This window comes from Salmo salar, chromosome 19 (genome assembly GCF_965601325.2).
Source record: "Salmo salar chromosome 19, fSalSal1, whole genome shotgun sequence".
Lineage (NCBI taxonomy): Eukaryota > Metazoa > Chordata > Actinopteri > Salmoniformes > Salmonidae > Salmo > Salmo salar.
Genome location: NC_138309.1, coordinates 36,768,815 through 36,786,113, shown reverse-complemented (window position 1 = coordinate 36,786,113; position 17,299 = coordinate 36,768,815). Strand labels below are relative to the sequence as shown.

Genomic DNA, 17,299 nt, shown 5'->3' with positions numbered 1-17,299 from the left:
GAACTATAGACAGAGAGAACATCCTGTTACTGGTCCCACTCATATCAGAACATCCTGTTACAGGTCCCACTCATATCAGAACTATAGACAGAGAGAACATCCTGTTACTGGTCCCACTCATGTCAGAACATCCTGTTACTGGTTCCACTCATATCAGAACTATAGACAGAGCGAACATCCTGTTACTGGTCCCACTCATATCAGAACATCCTGTTACTGGTCCCACTCATATCAGAACTATAGACAGAGAGAACATCCTGTTACTGGTCCCACTCATATCAGAACTATAGACAGAGCGAACATCCTGTTACTGGTCCCACTCATATCAGAACATCCTGTTACAGGTCCCACTCATATCAGAACTATAGACAGAGAGAACATCCTGTTACTGGTCCCACTCAAATCAGAACTATAGACAGAGAGAACATTCTGTTACTGGTCCCACTCATATCAGAACTATAGACAGAGAGAACATTCTGTTACTGGTCCCACTCATATCAGAACTATAGACAGAGAGAACATCCTGTTACTGGTCCCACTCATATCAGAACATCCTGTTACTGGTCCCGCTCATATCAGAACATCCTGTTACTGGTCCCACTCATATCAGAACATCCTGTTACTGGTCCCACTCATATCAGAACATCCTGTTACTGGTCCCACTCATATCAGAACTATAGACAGAGAGAACATCCTGTTACTGGTCCCACTCATATCAGAACATCCTGTTACTGGTCCCACTCATATCAGAACTATAGACAGAGAGAACATCCTGTTACTGATCCCACTCATATCAGAACATCCTGTTACAGGTCCCACTCATATCAGAACTATAGACAGAGAGAACATCCTGTTACTGGTCCCGCTCATATCAGAACTATAGAGAGAGAGAACATTCTGTTACTGGTCCCACTCATATCAGAACTATAGACAGAGAGAACATCCTGTTACTGGTCCCACTCATATCAGAACTATAGACAGAGAGAACATCCTGTTACTGGTCCCACTCATATCAGAACTATAGACAGAGAGAACATCCTGTTACTGGTCCCACTCATATCAGAACTATAGACAGAGAGAACATCCTGTTACTGGTCCCACTCATATCAGAACATCCTGTTACTGGTCCCGCTCATATCAGAACATCCTGTTACTGGTCCCACTCATATCAGAACTATAGACAGAGAGAACATCCTGTTACTGATCCCACTCATATCAGAACATCCTGTTACTGGTCCCGCTCATATCAGAACTATAGACAGAGAGAACATCCTGTTACTGGTCCCACTCATGTCAGAACATCCTGTTACTGGTCCCACTCATATCAGAACTATAGACAGAGAGAACATCCTGTTACTGGTCCCACTCATATCAGAACTATAGAGAGAGAGAACATTCTGTTACTGGTCCCACTCATATCAGAACTATAGACAGAGAGAACATCCTGTTACTGGTCCCACTCATATCAGAACTATAGACAGAGAGAATATCCTGTTACTGGTCCCACTCATATCAGAACTATAGACAGAGAGAACATCATGTTACTGGTCCCACTCATATCAGAACTATAGACAGAGAGAACATCCTGTTACTGGTCCCACTCATATCAGAACTATAGAGAGAGAGAACATCCTGTTACTGGTCCCGCTCATATCAGAACTATAGAGAGAGAGAACATTCTGTTACTGGTCCCGCTCATATCAGAACTATAGACAGAGAGAACATCATGTTACTGGTCCCACTCATATCAGAACTATAGACAGAGAGAACATCATGTTACTGGTCCCACTCATATCAGAACTATAGAGAGAGAGAACATTCTGTTACTGGTCCCACTCATATCAGAACTATAGACAGAGAGAACATCATGTTACTGGTCCCGCTCATATCAGAACTATAGAGAGAGAGAACATTCTGTTACTGGTCCCACTCATATCAGAACTATAGACAGAGAGAACATCCTGTTACTGGTCCCACTCATATCAGAACTATAGACAGAGAGAACATCCTGTTACTGGTCCCACTCATATCAGAACTATAGACAGAGAGAATATCCTGTTACTGGTCCCGCTCATATCAGAACTATAGAGAGAGAGAACATTCTGTTACTGGTCCCACTCATATCAGAACTATAGACAGAGAGAACATCCTGTTACTGGTCCCACTCATGTCAGAACATCCTGTTACAGGTCCCACTCATATCAGAACTATAGACAGAGAGAACATCCTGTTACTGGTCCCACTCATATCAGAACATCCTGTTACTGGTCCCACTCATATCAGAACTATAGACAAAGAGAACATCCTGTTACTGGTCCCACTCATATCAGAACTATAGACAGAGAGAAAATCCTGTTACTGGTCCCACTCATGTCAGAACATCCTGTTACTGGTCCCACTCATATCAGAACTATAGACAGAGAGAACATCCTGTTACTGGTCCCACTCATATCAGAACTATAGACAGAGAGAAAATCCTGTTACTGGTCCCACTCATGTCAGAACATCCTGTTACTGGTCCCACTCATATCAGAACTATAGACAGAGAGAACATCCTGTTACTGGTCCCACTCATATCAGAACATCCTGTTACTGGTCCCACTCATATCAGAACTATAGACAGAGAGAACATCATGTTACTGGTCCCACTCATGTCAGAACATCCTGTTACTGGTCCCACTCATATCAGAACTATAGACAGAGAGAACATCATGTTACTGGTCCCACTCATGTCAGAACATCCTGTTACTGGTCCCACTCATATCAGAACTATAGACAGAGAGAACATCATGTTACTGGTCCCACTCATATCAGAACTATAGACAGAGAGAACATCTTGTTACTGGTCCCGCTCATATCAGAACTATAGACAGAGAGAACATCCTGTTACTGGTCCCACTCATATCAGAACATCCTGTTACTGGTCCCACTCATATCAGAACTATAGACAGAGAGAACATCCTGTTACTGGTCCCACTCATATCAGAACATCCTGTTACTGGTCCCACTCATATCAGAACATCCTGTTACTGGCCCCACTCATATCAGAACTACAGACAGAGAGGACATGAGTCAGGAAGTTACTGTTACTGGTCCCACTCAGTTTACATTCATATGTAGAGAGGACATCAGTCAGGAAGTTACTGGTCCCACTCAGTTTACAACTACAGTACCAGTCAAAAGTTTGGATACACCTACTCATTCAAGGGTTTTTCTTTATTTTTACTATTTTCTACATTGTAGAATAATAGTGAAGACATCAAAACTATGAAATAATACATATGGAATCATGTAGTAACCAAACAAAGTGTTAAAAGCAAACAAATTGCGATTTTAGATTCTTCAAAGTAGCCACCCTTTGCCTTGTTTACAGCTTTGCACACTCTTGGAATTCTCTCAACCAGCTTCACCTGGAATGCTTTTCCAACTGTCAAAGGAGTTCCCACATATACTGAGCACTTGTTGGCTGCTTTTCCTTCACTCTGCGGTCCAACTCATCCTAAACTATCTAAATTGCGTTGAGGTCGAGTGAGGTGGAAACTGAGCTGCACTTCCCAACCTCCTGCCAAGTATATTTTTATCTCACCTTTATTTAACCAGGTAGGCTAGTTGAGAACAAGTTCTCATTTACAACTGCGACCTGGCCAAGATAAACCAAAGCAGTGCGACATATACAACAACACAGAGTTACACATGGAATAAATAAACATAGTCAATAATACAGTAGAACAAAAGAAAACAAAAAGTCTATATACAGTGAGAGCAAATGAGGTAAGTAAAGGCAATAAATAGGCCATGGTGGCGAAGTAATTACAATATAGCAATTAAACACTGGAATGGTAGATGTGCAGAAGATGAATGTGCAAGTAGAGATACTGGGGTATGTGACCATAATAAAGACATATTTCAATCAGATTACATGGGGTGGAGCCAGAGAAAGCAGAACCCAGTTCCTACATTTGAATTTCAAACAAAACTTTCTCTCTGGGACCCTCAGGATGACAAATCAGAGCAAGATTACTGAAAGTACAGTTGAAGTCGGAAGTTTACATACATTTTAGGTTGGAGTCATTAAAACTAGTTTTTCAACCACTCCACAAATTTCTTGTTAACAAAATATAGTTTTGGCAAGTCGGTTAGGACAGCTATTTTGTGCATGACACAAGTATTTCTTCCAACAATTGTTTACAGACAGATTATTTCACTTATTATTCACTGTATCACAATTCCAGTGGGTCAGAAGTTTACATACACTAAGTTGACTGTGCCTTTAAACAGCTTGGAAAATTCCAGAAAATGATGTCATGGCTTTAGAAGCTTCTGATAGGCTAATTGACATAATTTGAGTCAATTGGAGGTGTACCTGTGGATGTATTTCAAGGCCTACCTTCAAACTCAGTGCCTCTTTGCTTGACATCATGGGAAAATCAAAAGAAATCAGCCAAGACCTCAGACAAAAATTGTAGACCTCCACAAGTCTGGTTCATCCTTGGGAGCAATTTCCAAACGCCTGAAGGTACCACGTTCATCTGTACAAACAATAATACGCAAGTATAAACACCATGGGACCACGCAGCCGTCATACCGCTCTGTCTCCTAGAGATGAACGTACTTGTGTGAAAAGTGCAAATCAATCCCAGAACAACAGCAAAGGACCTTGAAGATGCTGGAGGAAACAGGTACAAAAGTATCTATATCCACAGTAAAACGAGTCCTATATCGGCATAGCCTGAAAGTCCGCTCAGCAAAGAAGAAGCCACTCCAAAACCGTCATAAAAAAGCCAGACTACGGTTTGCAACTGCACATGGGGACAAAAATCGTACTTTTTGGAGAAATGTCCTCTGGTCTGATGAAACAAAAATAGAACTGTTTGGCCATATTGACCATCGTTATGTTTGGAGGAAAAAGGGGGAGGCTTGCAAGCCGAAGAACACTATCCCAACCGTGAAGCACGGGGGTGACAGCATCATGTTGTGGGGGTGCGTTGCTGCAGGAGGGACTGGTGCACTTCACAAAATAGATGGCATCATGAGGACGGAAAATGATGTGGATATATTAAAGCAACATCTCAAGACATCAGTCAAGAAGTTAAAGCTTGGTCGCAAATGGGTCTTCCAAATGGACAATGACCCCAAGCATACTTCCAAAGTTGTGGCAAAATGGCTTAAGGACAACGAAGTCAAGGTATTGGAGTGGCCATCACAAAGCCCTGACCTCAATCCTATAGAAGATTTGTGGGCAGAACTGAAAAAGTGTGTGCGAGCAAGGAGGCCTACAAACCTGACTCAGTTACACCAGCTCTGTCAGGAGGAGTGGGCCAAAATTCACCCAATTTATTGTGGGAAGCTTATGGAAGGCTACCCGAAACGTTTGACCCAAGTTAAACAATTTAAAGGCAATGCTACCAAATACTAATTGAGTGTATGTAAACTTCTGACCCACTGGGAATGTGATGAAAGAAATAAAAGCTGAAATAAATCACTCTCTACTTTTATTCTGACATTTCACATTCTTAAAATAAAGTGGTGATCCTAACTGACCTAAGACAGGGACCTTTTACTCGGATTAAATGTCAGGAATTGTGAAAAACTGAGTTTAAATGTATTTAGCTATGGTGTATGTAAACTTCCGACTTCAACTGTACATTATTTACCTTCAGAGGTGAATGTATCAAATCAGTTGCTGTGATGAGTGTTTTGCTGTTGCGCATTATCCTCAAACAATAGCATGGTATTTATTTGTTGTAATAGCCACTGTAAATTGGACACTGCAGTTAGATAGTTAGATACTGCAGAGACAGTAGAGAGAGAGAGACTGCAGAGCCAGTAGAGAGAGAGAGACATACTGCAGAGACAGTAGAGAGGGAGACATACTGCAGAGACAGTAGAGAGAGAGACATACTGCAGAGACAGTAGAGAGAGAGACAGAGACAGTAGAGAGACAGACAGAGACAGACTGCGGAGACAGACAGTAGAGAGAGACAGAAAGAGAGTAGGTAACACAGTATGCCAGCTGAACTGTGTAATTTCCTTACAGTAAAGTGACATGACAGCTCTGTTCTTCACATGTTCTCAAATAGGTTTCTCACAAAATAAACATCTACAATTCGGTGTGTATTATGTGTTTAGAGTTGTTGACACATAAAATCCCACTAGACCACCGCATCCCAAACTGAAGAACAAATGAACTGAAAATAGAAACGGCATCATCACATCTCCTGAGTTCAAGATTAAGGGCTTTGAACCCTCTCATCCTAAAATCCGTAAATATCCACAGCCTTGGAGGTAAAAATCTTAAGAGCAGCAAAACAGCTAGACATTTAGAAACCTGTGTTGTGTTCATGTCTTCGTCCTCTAAACCAAAGTAGAAAGTAAAAACGCTAAGCTTTGTTATCAACCAGCCGGAATGTATGACTGAGGCTTGTGTCCCAAATTGCACCCTATTCTATTGTCTACATCCTAAGTGCACTACTTTGGGTCAAAAGTAGTCCGTTTTTTTCCTGGATCAAAAAATGGGCGTAGGTGGTGGGCATGGCAGGGGGCGCGACAGGGGGCGCGACAGGGGGCGCGACAGGGGGCGCGGTTGGCCAATTAGCACCAGAGGTTGTGAGCGGAGTTGAGCAGTCAGAAATGGTGATGGACATTCAGAGTCTTTTCAGCGAGCCAAGCGTTTGGTTACCATGACGTCAGATGGTGAAACGCCTGAAAAACAGACCAGATCGGACTCTGGTCACTATTTACTCTTTCTGCAGTGAGGATTCTTTAGAGAATTATTTTACAGCTGAACTGCAGATAATCGTTGTTTTGAGCTCAAAACCAGTATGAGCAGTCTGTAAATCAGGGAGCCAAATGAACGGCTCTTTCACCGATGCAATTTGGTTCCTGACGTTCACCAAAAAGATTCAGCCATTTTTTTTGTTCGCATCTCTGTTTTGATGATCAGATAATTCAGTTGTAACTGTCGCTCACATTTTACATAACTAACCCTGTCCCAGACTCTGATTCCGTCCTCAACCCTGTCCCAGACTCTGATTCCGTCTTCAACCCTGTCCCAGACTCTGATTCCGTCTTCAACCCTGTCCCAGACTCTGATTCCGTCTTCAACCCTGTCCCAGACTCTGATTCCGTCTTCAACCCTGTCCCAGACTCTGATTCCGTCTTCAACCCTGTCCCAGACTCTGATTCCGTCTTCAACCCTGTCCCAGACTCTGATTCCGTCTTCAACCCTGTCCCAGACTCTACTTCTGCCTTTAATTCTGTTCCAGACTCTGACTCTACTTCTGTTTGTCCAATAGCCTGATTAGAAACGGTCTCTGGTGCAATGGGATCATTCATTTTCTTGCCATCAATTACACAGGCTGGGACCTACTTCTTGGTGGACTCATGTCAACAACTCTGCACATTATTGGTGGGGCAGGCTAAATAAATCCAACAGAAAAGGCCTAATTAAAAGAACAGTGATGAAGGACATGAGCATGGTCAGAGCTTGTGGTTGAGCAGCACCAGAGCGAAAGAGAACTCAGCTCCCTTCCTTTATTTCCCACCTCCAGCTCCGCTCCTCCCTCCCCTCCAGCTCCCCTCCCTCCGCTACTCCCCTCCACGCTCCCCTTCAGCCCCACTACCTCACCTCCCCCCGCTCCACTCCCAGCCAGCTCCACTCCCCTCCAGCTCCGCGCTCCCCTCCCCTCCAGCTCCACGCTCCCCTCCAGCCCCACTCCCTCCCCTCTCTCCCCTCCAGCTCCACTTCCCTCCAGCCTCGCCCAACTCCTCACTGTCCTCCAGCCCCGCTCCCCTTCAGCCCCGCCGAGCTCCTCGCTCCCCTCTAGCTCCGCTCCCCTCCAGCCATGCCCAGCTCCTCACTCCCCTCCAGCTCCGCTCCTCACTCCGCTCCAGCCATGCCCAGCTCCTCACTCCCCTCCAGCTCCGCTCCTCACTCCGCTCCTCACTCCCCTCCAGCCGCACGCTCCCCTCCAGCCGCGCTCCTCACTCCCCTCCAGCTCCCCTCACATCCTCTCGTCTGCACAGCTGATAGAAAATGTTGCAGTTTTAAATCTAATTTCCTGTATTCCAGGCAATCTGCCCCGGTTAATGATGTGTTCTTTTGCTCAAACATAATAACTAAATCAATACTGCTAAAATCATTCACTTTTTTTATTCACCCGGTAAGTTTTTATTTTGGTGATCGTTAGTTCTCAGATTATATTATTTTAAAATTACTGAACAGGGTCAGTAACAGAAAGGTTGCTAGATCGAATCCCTGAGCTGACAAGGTAAAAATCTGTCGTTCTGCCCCTGAACAAGGCAGTTAACCCACTGTTCCCCGGTAGGCCATCATTGTAAATAGGAATTTGTTCTTAACTGACTTGCCTGGTTTAAAAAACAACAATAAAAAAAAAAATAGTGGGGTTATGGTATGGGCAGGCAGGAACAGAGTGCTCCCTGGTGGAGGTGGGGTTATGGTATGGGCAGGCAGGAACAGAGTTTTCCCTGGTGGGGGTGGGGTTATGGTATGGGCAGGCAGGAACAGAGTGCTCCCTGGTGGAGGTGGGGTTATGGTATGGGCAGGCAGGCAGGCAGGCAGGAACAGAGTGCTCCCTGGTGGAGGTGGGGTTATGGTATGGGCAGGCAGGCAGGCAGGCAGGAACAGAGTGCTCCCTGGTGGAGGTGGGGTTATGGTATGAGCAGGCAGGAACAGAGTGCTCCCTGGTGGAGGTGGGGTTATGGTATGGGCAGGCAGGCAGGAACAGAGTGCTCCCTGGTGGAGGTGGGGTTATGGTATGGGCAGGCAGGCAGGCAGGAACAGAGTGCCCCCTGGTGGAGGTGGGGTTATGCATACCATTATTTCAACTGACTGATTTCCTTAAACTTCAGGCTAGGGTCTATTTTTCTCCACTTCCTGTCTGACTGACGTGCCCAAAGTAAACTGCCTGTTACTCAGGCCCAGAAGCCAGGATATGCATATAATTGGTACCATTGGATAGAAAACACTTTCAAGTGTGTAGAAATGTTTAAATAACCCTTTGGATTGCAAATCAGAGGAAGATTTTCAAGAAGTAAGTGAATATTTAAATCTCTATTTGTGATTTCACAAAGCCTGTGCTGGTTGAAAAATATTTTGATGTGGATGTTTAATATCCATAATTTTTATGATTATTTATTTGGATTGCGCGCCCTCCAATTTCACCGGAAGCTGTCGACTAGCCCTAAGAACTCAGTAAAATGTTGAATGTTGCGTTTCTATTTTGGTTCAGTGTATTTTTTCTACATCTGGTTTTAGTCATTTAAGTTTATACAGAAAGCATTAATATATATATATTTTTTTTTACACACGGTTTGGACTTAAGCGTCCCCAAATATGGCTTCAGGTGTTTCTAAGGATTTCCCAAGGATTTCAATGGAAGAAAAATCCCTGGTAGTGTACTGCACTATAGGGAATATGGTGTCACTTCTGGACGGATTTCTAGCCTCGTCTTCAACCAGTCTGGACCCTCCAAAATTCTAGTTTTAGCCCTGGACCACGTACTGTATCAACACTAGACCCCCCCCCCCCCCCCCGGGCCTCAACACTAGCCCAATGGCACCGAGTGGATTACTGGAAAGAGAAGCTAAAGAGAGAGAGACTAAAGCTAGCCTTGTCATTAACCAGTCTGGTCCTGAATATGTGGCCCAGGATGATGGTGGTCTCCACCCCACAGTATACCACCCAGGATGATGGAGGAGGTCTCAACCACCCAGGATGATGGAGGAGGTCTCTACCACCCAGGATGATGGAGGAGGTCTCTACCACCCAGGATGATGGAGGTCCCTACCACAGACACACAGCATTCTCACATTACATTCATTCAGATTATTACAACATACGTTGTTAAAGTTATTACTTACAATATACGTTCTTGAAAAGGAAATGAAGCTATTTGACAACTGGATGCAAATATAACGCAGGAAAATGATTAGGGAAAGAGAGCCTGATATTGAGAGAGGATTTCTTGAAACAGGTCCAGCTAAAAACACTTCAGTTCCCCAACACACCTTGAGGTGACACTTCTCACTTCCTCACAACAAATCCTCTTTCTGCCACCATAGAGTTACACACCGCTTCATATGTTACTACACAACACTAGCCTCTACCTTATTTAACCTTTAACTAGGCAAGTCAGTTAAGAACTAATTCTTATTTACAATGACAGCCTACCGGGGAACAGCGGGTTAACTGCCTTGTTCAGGGGCAGAATGACAGATTTTGTAACTTGTCAGCTCGGGGATTCGATCCAGCAACCTTTCGGTTACCTGCCACCCCAACGCTCTAACCACTAGGCTACGGAGCCTTCCAATACACATTTACGCCAGTCCACGCGTGTGTGTGTGTGTGTGTGTGTGTGTGTGTGTGTGTGTGTGTGTTATCTATCAATCTCACATCACACACACACTGCCCTTTCCCACCTGGACAAAAGGAACACCTATGTGAGAATGCTGTTCATTGACTACAACTCAGCGTTCAACACCATAGTGCCCTCAAAACTCATCACTAAGCTAAGGACCCTGGGACTAAACACCTCCCTCTGCAACTGGATCCTGGACTTCCTGACGGGCCGCCCCCAGGTGGTGAGGGTAGGCAGCAACACATCTGCCACACTGATCCTCAACACGGGGGCCCCTCAGGGGTACGTGCTCATTCTCCTCCTGTACTCCCTGTTCACCCACAATTGCGTGGCCAAGCAAGCATTTCACGGTACGGTCTACACCTGTTGTATTTGGCGCATGTGACAAATAAAATAAAATTGTATTTCATTTGAGATAGAGTATTAACTGTGTCAAACTAAACTACCACAGTCAAGATGGTTAGTCACTCTCTCAGATAAGAGTCACTTTTAGAAAACACTTACTTTAGGGCAAGAGCCTCCTTATTGAAGTTATGTTGGTAATACTTTAAACAAGTATACTGCAGAATTAAAATGAAGTGAATGTTTTGGTAGTAATCAAAAAGGTAACGTAAAATAATATTATAAAAAATGTCCACTTTTGCACCTGTTGGTCAAACTGGCATAACAGGGCTGTCAGTGGCAGTGTACCAAACGGCCCCATTTACCCGATATAGTGGCAGTGTACCAAACGGCACCATTTCCCCTATATGGTGGCAGTGTACCAAACGGCACCATTTTCCCTATAAGGCGCTCTACTTTTTATAGGGAATAGGGTGCCATTTGGGACACATCAGTGTCAATGAGACTCATTAGCGGGACACATTCAGACTCAATGTATTATTCAAACCAGATGTTACGGAGTGGCTTCCACTAATTATCACCCAACAAGCTGAACTCCCATGTTAATTACATTGAAAGTCTCAAGCATTGATCGGCTGACTGGCTCATAATGAAGGATGAGAGATATGTTAACACGAGATTCTACAGTTAAAGACCAAATAAACCAAATAAAGAAGAGGCTAGGGTGGAAACACTGGACAGGATCATTTATAGAATTCCTGCCAAAGAAAATTTTACAGAAAATAAAATCAAAATTGCAGATAATATCTACAAAACAAATCAAGCACATAAACCTTAGTTGATTAGGAGTGTTAGAAAGTTAAACAGAGGAAGGTACCATGTCTATAACATAGATACTGTTAGGTACAGTCTCTGTCTTCTGTAACTCCGCTCATCTGATCCTAGTCTAATGTTATCATGGGAAGTGACAAGCCGATCTGATTGGAATAACCTACACTGAATACATGTATAAAAACAGATATGTCATGGATGTGTAACTTGTGGGTTCCCCGAGTGGTGCAGCGGTCTGAGGCACTGCATCTCAGTGCTGGAGGCGTCACTACAGACCCTGGTTCGGTTCCAGGTTGTATCACAGCGGTCTAAGGCACTACATCTCAGTGCTAGAGGCGGCACTACAGACCCTGGTTCGGTTCCAGGCTGCGTCACAGCGGTCTAAGGCACTGCATCTCAGTACTAGAGGCGTCACTACAGACCCTGGTTCGGTTCCAGGCTGTATCACAGCGGTCTAAGGCACTACATCTCAGTACTAGAGGCGTCACTACAGACCCTGGTTCAATTCCAGGCTGTATCACAGCGGTCAAAGGCACTGCATTTCAGTGCAAGAGGCGTCACTACAGACCCTGGTTCGATTTTAGGCTGTATCACAACCGGCCGTGATTGGGAGTCCCATAGGGTGGCACACAATCGGCCCAGCGTCGTCCGGGTTTGCCCGGGGGAGGCCGTCATTGTAAATAAGAATTCTCTCTTAACTGACTTGCCTAGTTAAATAAAAAAGGTTACACAACTTATATAGGCTCCTTAGTAGTAGTCTATTCTAAGACCAGACTATGAAAAAACAGCCATCAGACTTCTGTTGTGTAACAGGGTGGTTACAGACAAACATGTTGTGTAACAGGGTGGTTACAGGCAAACATCCAGACTTCTGTTGTGTAACAGGGTGGTTACAGACAAACATGTTGTGTAACAGGGTGGTTACAGACAAACATGTTGTGTAACAGGGTGGTTAGACAAATATCCATCAGCCTTGTCTTCAGGGGTCGCATTAGCTTTGAGAAATAGGCATTTTCAAAATTGCAGACCATCCAAAAAAAAAAAAGTGTGTTTTAAACCATTTCAGTAGCCTACACATTAGTCACACCAACTATAGTCCTGCAGTAGATCAGCTAATTTCCTTTACTGTAGCCCTTTGCCTGCCCAGCAGTTCAGCTAACTGGAGAGAAACGCATCTAAAACCTGTCTATTCTGCAGCTTTTCTAAAAGGGACGTACCAATTGTTTGAACAAAGCCTTAATAAAACATCTAACACCCTCTGGCGGGGTGTCAGCCAGCTCTCGGATCATAGGCCTTTCATCTGAGTGAGGAGGTTCAGAAAGACCTTACCAGAACTTCAGAGCATCCTTGTTGCCATGGCTGCTGTGGAGGTGGCGGACACAGTGGAAAAGACACAGGAAACTCTCCAGGCACTGAAGACTGACCTGAGAGGGGAGAGAAGAGAGGGGAGAAGATATACACACTGAGGTCAAAGAACAAAATAGAGAGTTCCTAATTGCTGTTCCTGTGTTTCTGGTATCTCCCAATTTAAAATGTCCAACCATAAGTGTTGAAGGTACGAGGGGATCTTAGAGACCTCGCGGAGTTAGGATACAGGGGTACCTCGCAGAGTTAGGATACAGGGGTACCTCGCAGAGTTAGGATACAGGGGTACCTCGCAGAGTTAGGATACAGGGGTACCTCGCAGAGTTAGGATACAGGGGTACCTCGCAGAGTTAGGATACAGGGGTACCTCGCAGAGTTAGGATACAGGGGTACCTCGCAGAGTTAGGATACAGGGGTACCTCGCAGAGTTAGGATACAGGGGTACCTCGCAGAGTTAGGATACAGGGGTACCTCGCAGAGTTAGGATACAGGGGTACCTCGCAGAGTTAGGATACAGGGGTACCTCGCAGAGTTAGGATACAGGGGTACCTCGCAGAGTTAGGATACAGGGGTACCTCGCAGAGTTAGGATACAGGGGTACCTCGCAGAGTTAGGATACAGGGGTACCTCGCAGAGTTAGGATACAGGGTTACCTAGCTCATTAAGTCACCATGTCTCACCGTGTCCACTAGCTAGCTCATTAGGTCACCATGTCTCACCATATCCACTAGCTAGCTCATTAAGTCACCATGTCTCACCATATCCACTAGCTAGCTCATTAGGTCACCATGTCCACTAGCTAGCTCATTAAGTCACCATGTCACACCGTGTTAACTAGCTAGCTCATTAAGTCACCATGTCTCACCGAATCCACTAGCGAGCTCATTGAGTCACCATGTCTCACCGTGTTCACTAGCTAGCTCATTAGGTCACCATGTCTCACCGTGTTCACTAGCTAGCTCATTAAGTCTCCATGTCTCACCGTGTTCACTAGCTAGCTCATTAAGTCACCATGTTCACTAGCTAGCTCATTAAGTCACCATGTTTCACCATGTTCACTAGGGTGCTCACTAGGTCACCGTATCCACTAGCTAGCTCATTAAGTCACCATGTCTCACCATGTTCACTAACTAGCTCAATAAGTCACCATGTCTCACCGTGTTCACTAGCTAGCTCATTAAGTCACCATGTCTCACCGTGTTCACTAGCTAATTCATTAAGTCACCATGCCTCACCGTGTTCACTAGCTAGCTCATTAGGTCACCATGTTCACTAGCTAGCTCATTAGGTCACCATGTCTCACCATGTTCACTAGCTAGCTCATTAAGTCACCATGTCTCACCATGTTCACTAGGGAGCTCATTAAGTCACCGTATCCACTAGCTAGCTCATTAAGTCACCATGTTCACTAACTAGGTCATTAAGTCACCATGTCCACTAGCTAGCTCATTAAGTCACCACATCTCACCATGTTTACTAGCTAGCTCATTAAGTCACCATGTCTCACCATGTTCACTAGCTAGTTCATTAGGTCACCATGTCCACTAGCTAGCTCATTAAGTCACCAGGTCTCACCGTGTTCACTAGCTAGCTCATTAGGTCACCATGTTCACTAGCTAGCTCATTAAGTCACCATGTCCACTAGGGAGCTCATTAAGTCACCATGTCTCACCGTGTTCACTAGGGAGATCATTAAGTCACCATGTCTCACCGTGGCCACTAGCTAGCTCATTAGGTCACCATGTTCACTAGCAAGCTCATTAGGTCCCCATATTCACTAGCTAGCTCGCTCATTAGGTCACCATATTCACTAGCTAGCTCATTAAGTCACCATGTCTCACCATGTCCACTAGCTAGCTCATTAGGTCACCATGTCCACTAGGGAGCTCATTAAGTCACCATGTCTCACCATGCCCACTAGCTAGCTCATTAAGTCACCATGTCTCCATGTTCACTAGGGAGCTTATTAAGTCACCATGTTCACTAGCTAGCTCATTAAGTCACCATGTCGACTAAGGAGCTCATTAAGTCACCATGTCTCACCGTATCCACTAGGGAGCTCATTAGGTCCCCATGTCTCACCGTATCCACTAGGCAGCTCATTAAGTCGCCATGTCTCACCATGTCCACTAGGGAGATCATTAGGTCACCATGTCTCACCGTATCCACTAGGGAGCTCATTAAGTCAGATGTAGCAGAGATGGATAGATACTGTGTCCTGTAGCAGCACAACACCAGAGCCTGACATTCAGCATATGACAGGTGGGACTTTCCAAACCAGGAAGAGCGGAGAAAGACAAGCCACCTGACTTTAGCAGCATCACTACCTCCTGTCTAGCTCTGCTACATTATTCATGTGACTACCTTAGTCGTGGTGATAGCCCTGCTCTGCCAGACATGGGGATAGAGGGAGTGAATGGGTTGTCAGGTCCACACAGCAGAGCAGGGCCAACTGTTTTGTTTGACAGTTCACAGCATGATGTAGTGACTCAACATCCTTCCTCTGTGTATTACAACATTCAGAGGTCAACAAAAACCTCAAGACTTCTTCACCCATCAGAGGCCTTTGTCTTAACAGTACTGGGTCTTACAGAAACTAACTTCAGTTACTGTGGTGTTAACTGTGTTTTACAGTAACTAGGCTAGCCTTACAGTACAGTGCAGTTAACTAAGTTTTACAGTAAGAGTGCTAACTGTGTTTTAGCCGGGTTTAGCCATTCCCTGTTAGATCCTGACCTGGGAAGCAGGGTCATGCGGTCTCTCATTGAGGGTGTTATCCCTGATTCAATTATCCCTTTGATCAAATGAAAAACGCCTTTCAAATTGGCAATTAAACATCAGGAAAGAAGAGCTAAGATCTGTGGGGCCCAACATCAAAACAATAGCACACACTACAGGAGCACACACTTCAAGAGCCAGACTAACCAGTGTCGGGGGGGGGGGGAATTATGTTTTAGAAATGTTTACAAATGAATATAAAAATGGACAGTTGAAATGTCAATAAGTATTAAAGCCCTTTGTTATGGTAAGCCCACATAAATACAGGAGTAAAAGTCACATAATAACATGCATGGACTCACTATGTTAGCAAAAATAGTGTTTAACATGATTTTTAAAATGACTACCTACCTCATCTCCGTACCCCACACATACAGATAATTATAAGGTCCCTCAGTCGAGCAGTGAATTTCAAAAACACAGATTCAACCACAAAAGACCAGGGAGGTTTTCCAATGTCTCGCAAAGAAGAGCACCTATTGGTAGATTAATTTTTTTATTTTTTTTAAACTGCATATATCCCTTTGAGCATGGTGAAGTTATTAATTACACTTTGGATGGTGTATCAATACACAAATCAAATCAAACACAGTCACTACAAAGATACAAGGGTCCTTCCAAACTAAGCTGCTGAAGAGGAAACTGCTCAGGGATTTCACCATGAGGCCATTGGTGACTTTGTAACAGTTTCAGAGTTTAATGGCTGTGATAGAACTGAGGATGGATCAACAACATTGTAGTTACTCCACAATACTAACCTAAATGACAGAGTGAAAAAAAGAAAGCCTGTACTGAAAATAAATATTCCAAAACATGCTTCCTGTTTGCAACAAGACACTAAAGTAAAACTGTTGAAAATGTGACAAAGAAATTAACTTTTTGTTCTGAATACAAGGTGTTATGTTTGGGGCAAATCCAATACAACACATTACTGAATACCACTCATCAGCATAGCGGTGTCTGCATCATGTTATTAGTATGCTTGTAATCATTAGGACTGGGGAGTTTTTCAGGATAACAAAGAAATGGAATGGAGTTAAGCACAGAAGAAAACCTGGTTCAGTCTGCTTTTCACCAGACACTGGGAGATGAATTCACATTTCAGCAGGACAATAACCTACAACACAAGGCCAAATCTACACTGGTGTTGCTTACCAAGAAGACAGTGAATGTTCCTGAGTGGCAGAGTTACAGTTGTGACTTAAATCTGCTTGAAAATCTATAGCAGGACATGAAAATGATTAACCACCAATTTGACAGAGCTTGAAGAGTTTTTAAAATATATATTTTTTTAAAGGGCAAATTTTGCACAATCCAGGTGTGGAAAGCTCTTAGATTTACCCAGAAAGACTCACAGCTGTAACAGCAGCCAAATATGCTTCCACAAAGTATTGACTCAGAGGTGTGAGATATTTCATCATTTCATTTACAATAAATTGGCTAAAATTTCTATAAATATGTTTTAGCTTTGTCATTATGGGGTATTGGGTAAAGATGGGTGAGATTTTTTAAAATATTTAATCCATTTTGAATTCAGACAAACCAACAAAATGTAGAATAAGTTAAGGGGTGTGAATACTACCTGAAGGAACTGTAGGTAGCCT

At 44.1% G+C, this 17,299-nt stretch overlaps 1 protein-coding gene across 3 annotated transcripts in view; it reads right to left on the bottom strand.

Annotated features, from left to right (window-relative positions):
- Nucleotides 1–17,299, bottom strand: part of lyst (lysosomal trafficking regulator) — a 215,517-nt gene that overhangs the window by 179,089 nt on the left and 19,129 nt on the right. For all 3 annotated transcript variants that reach the window (XM_045702248.2, XM_045702249.2, XM_045702250.2), the window contains one exon: nucleotides 12,882–12,976. In XM_045702248.2, the coding sequence (XP_045558204.1) occupies nucleotides 12,882–12,976 (95 nt within the window). The remainder of the gene's footprint in view (nucleotides 1–12,881; nucleotides 12,977–17,299) is intronic.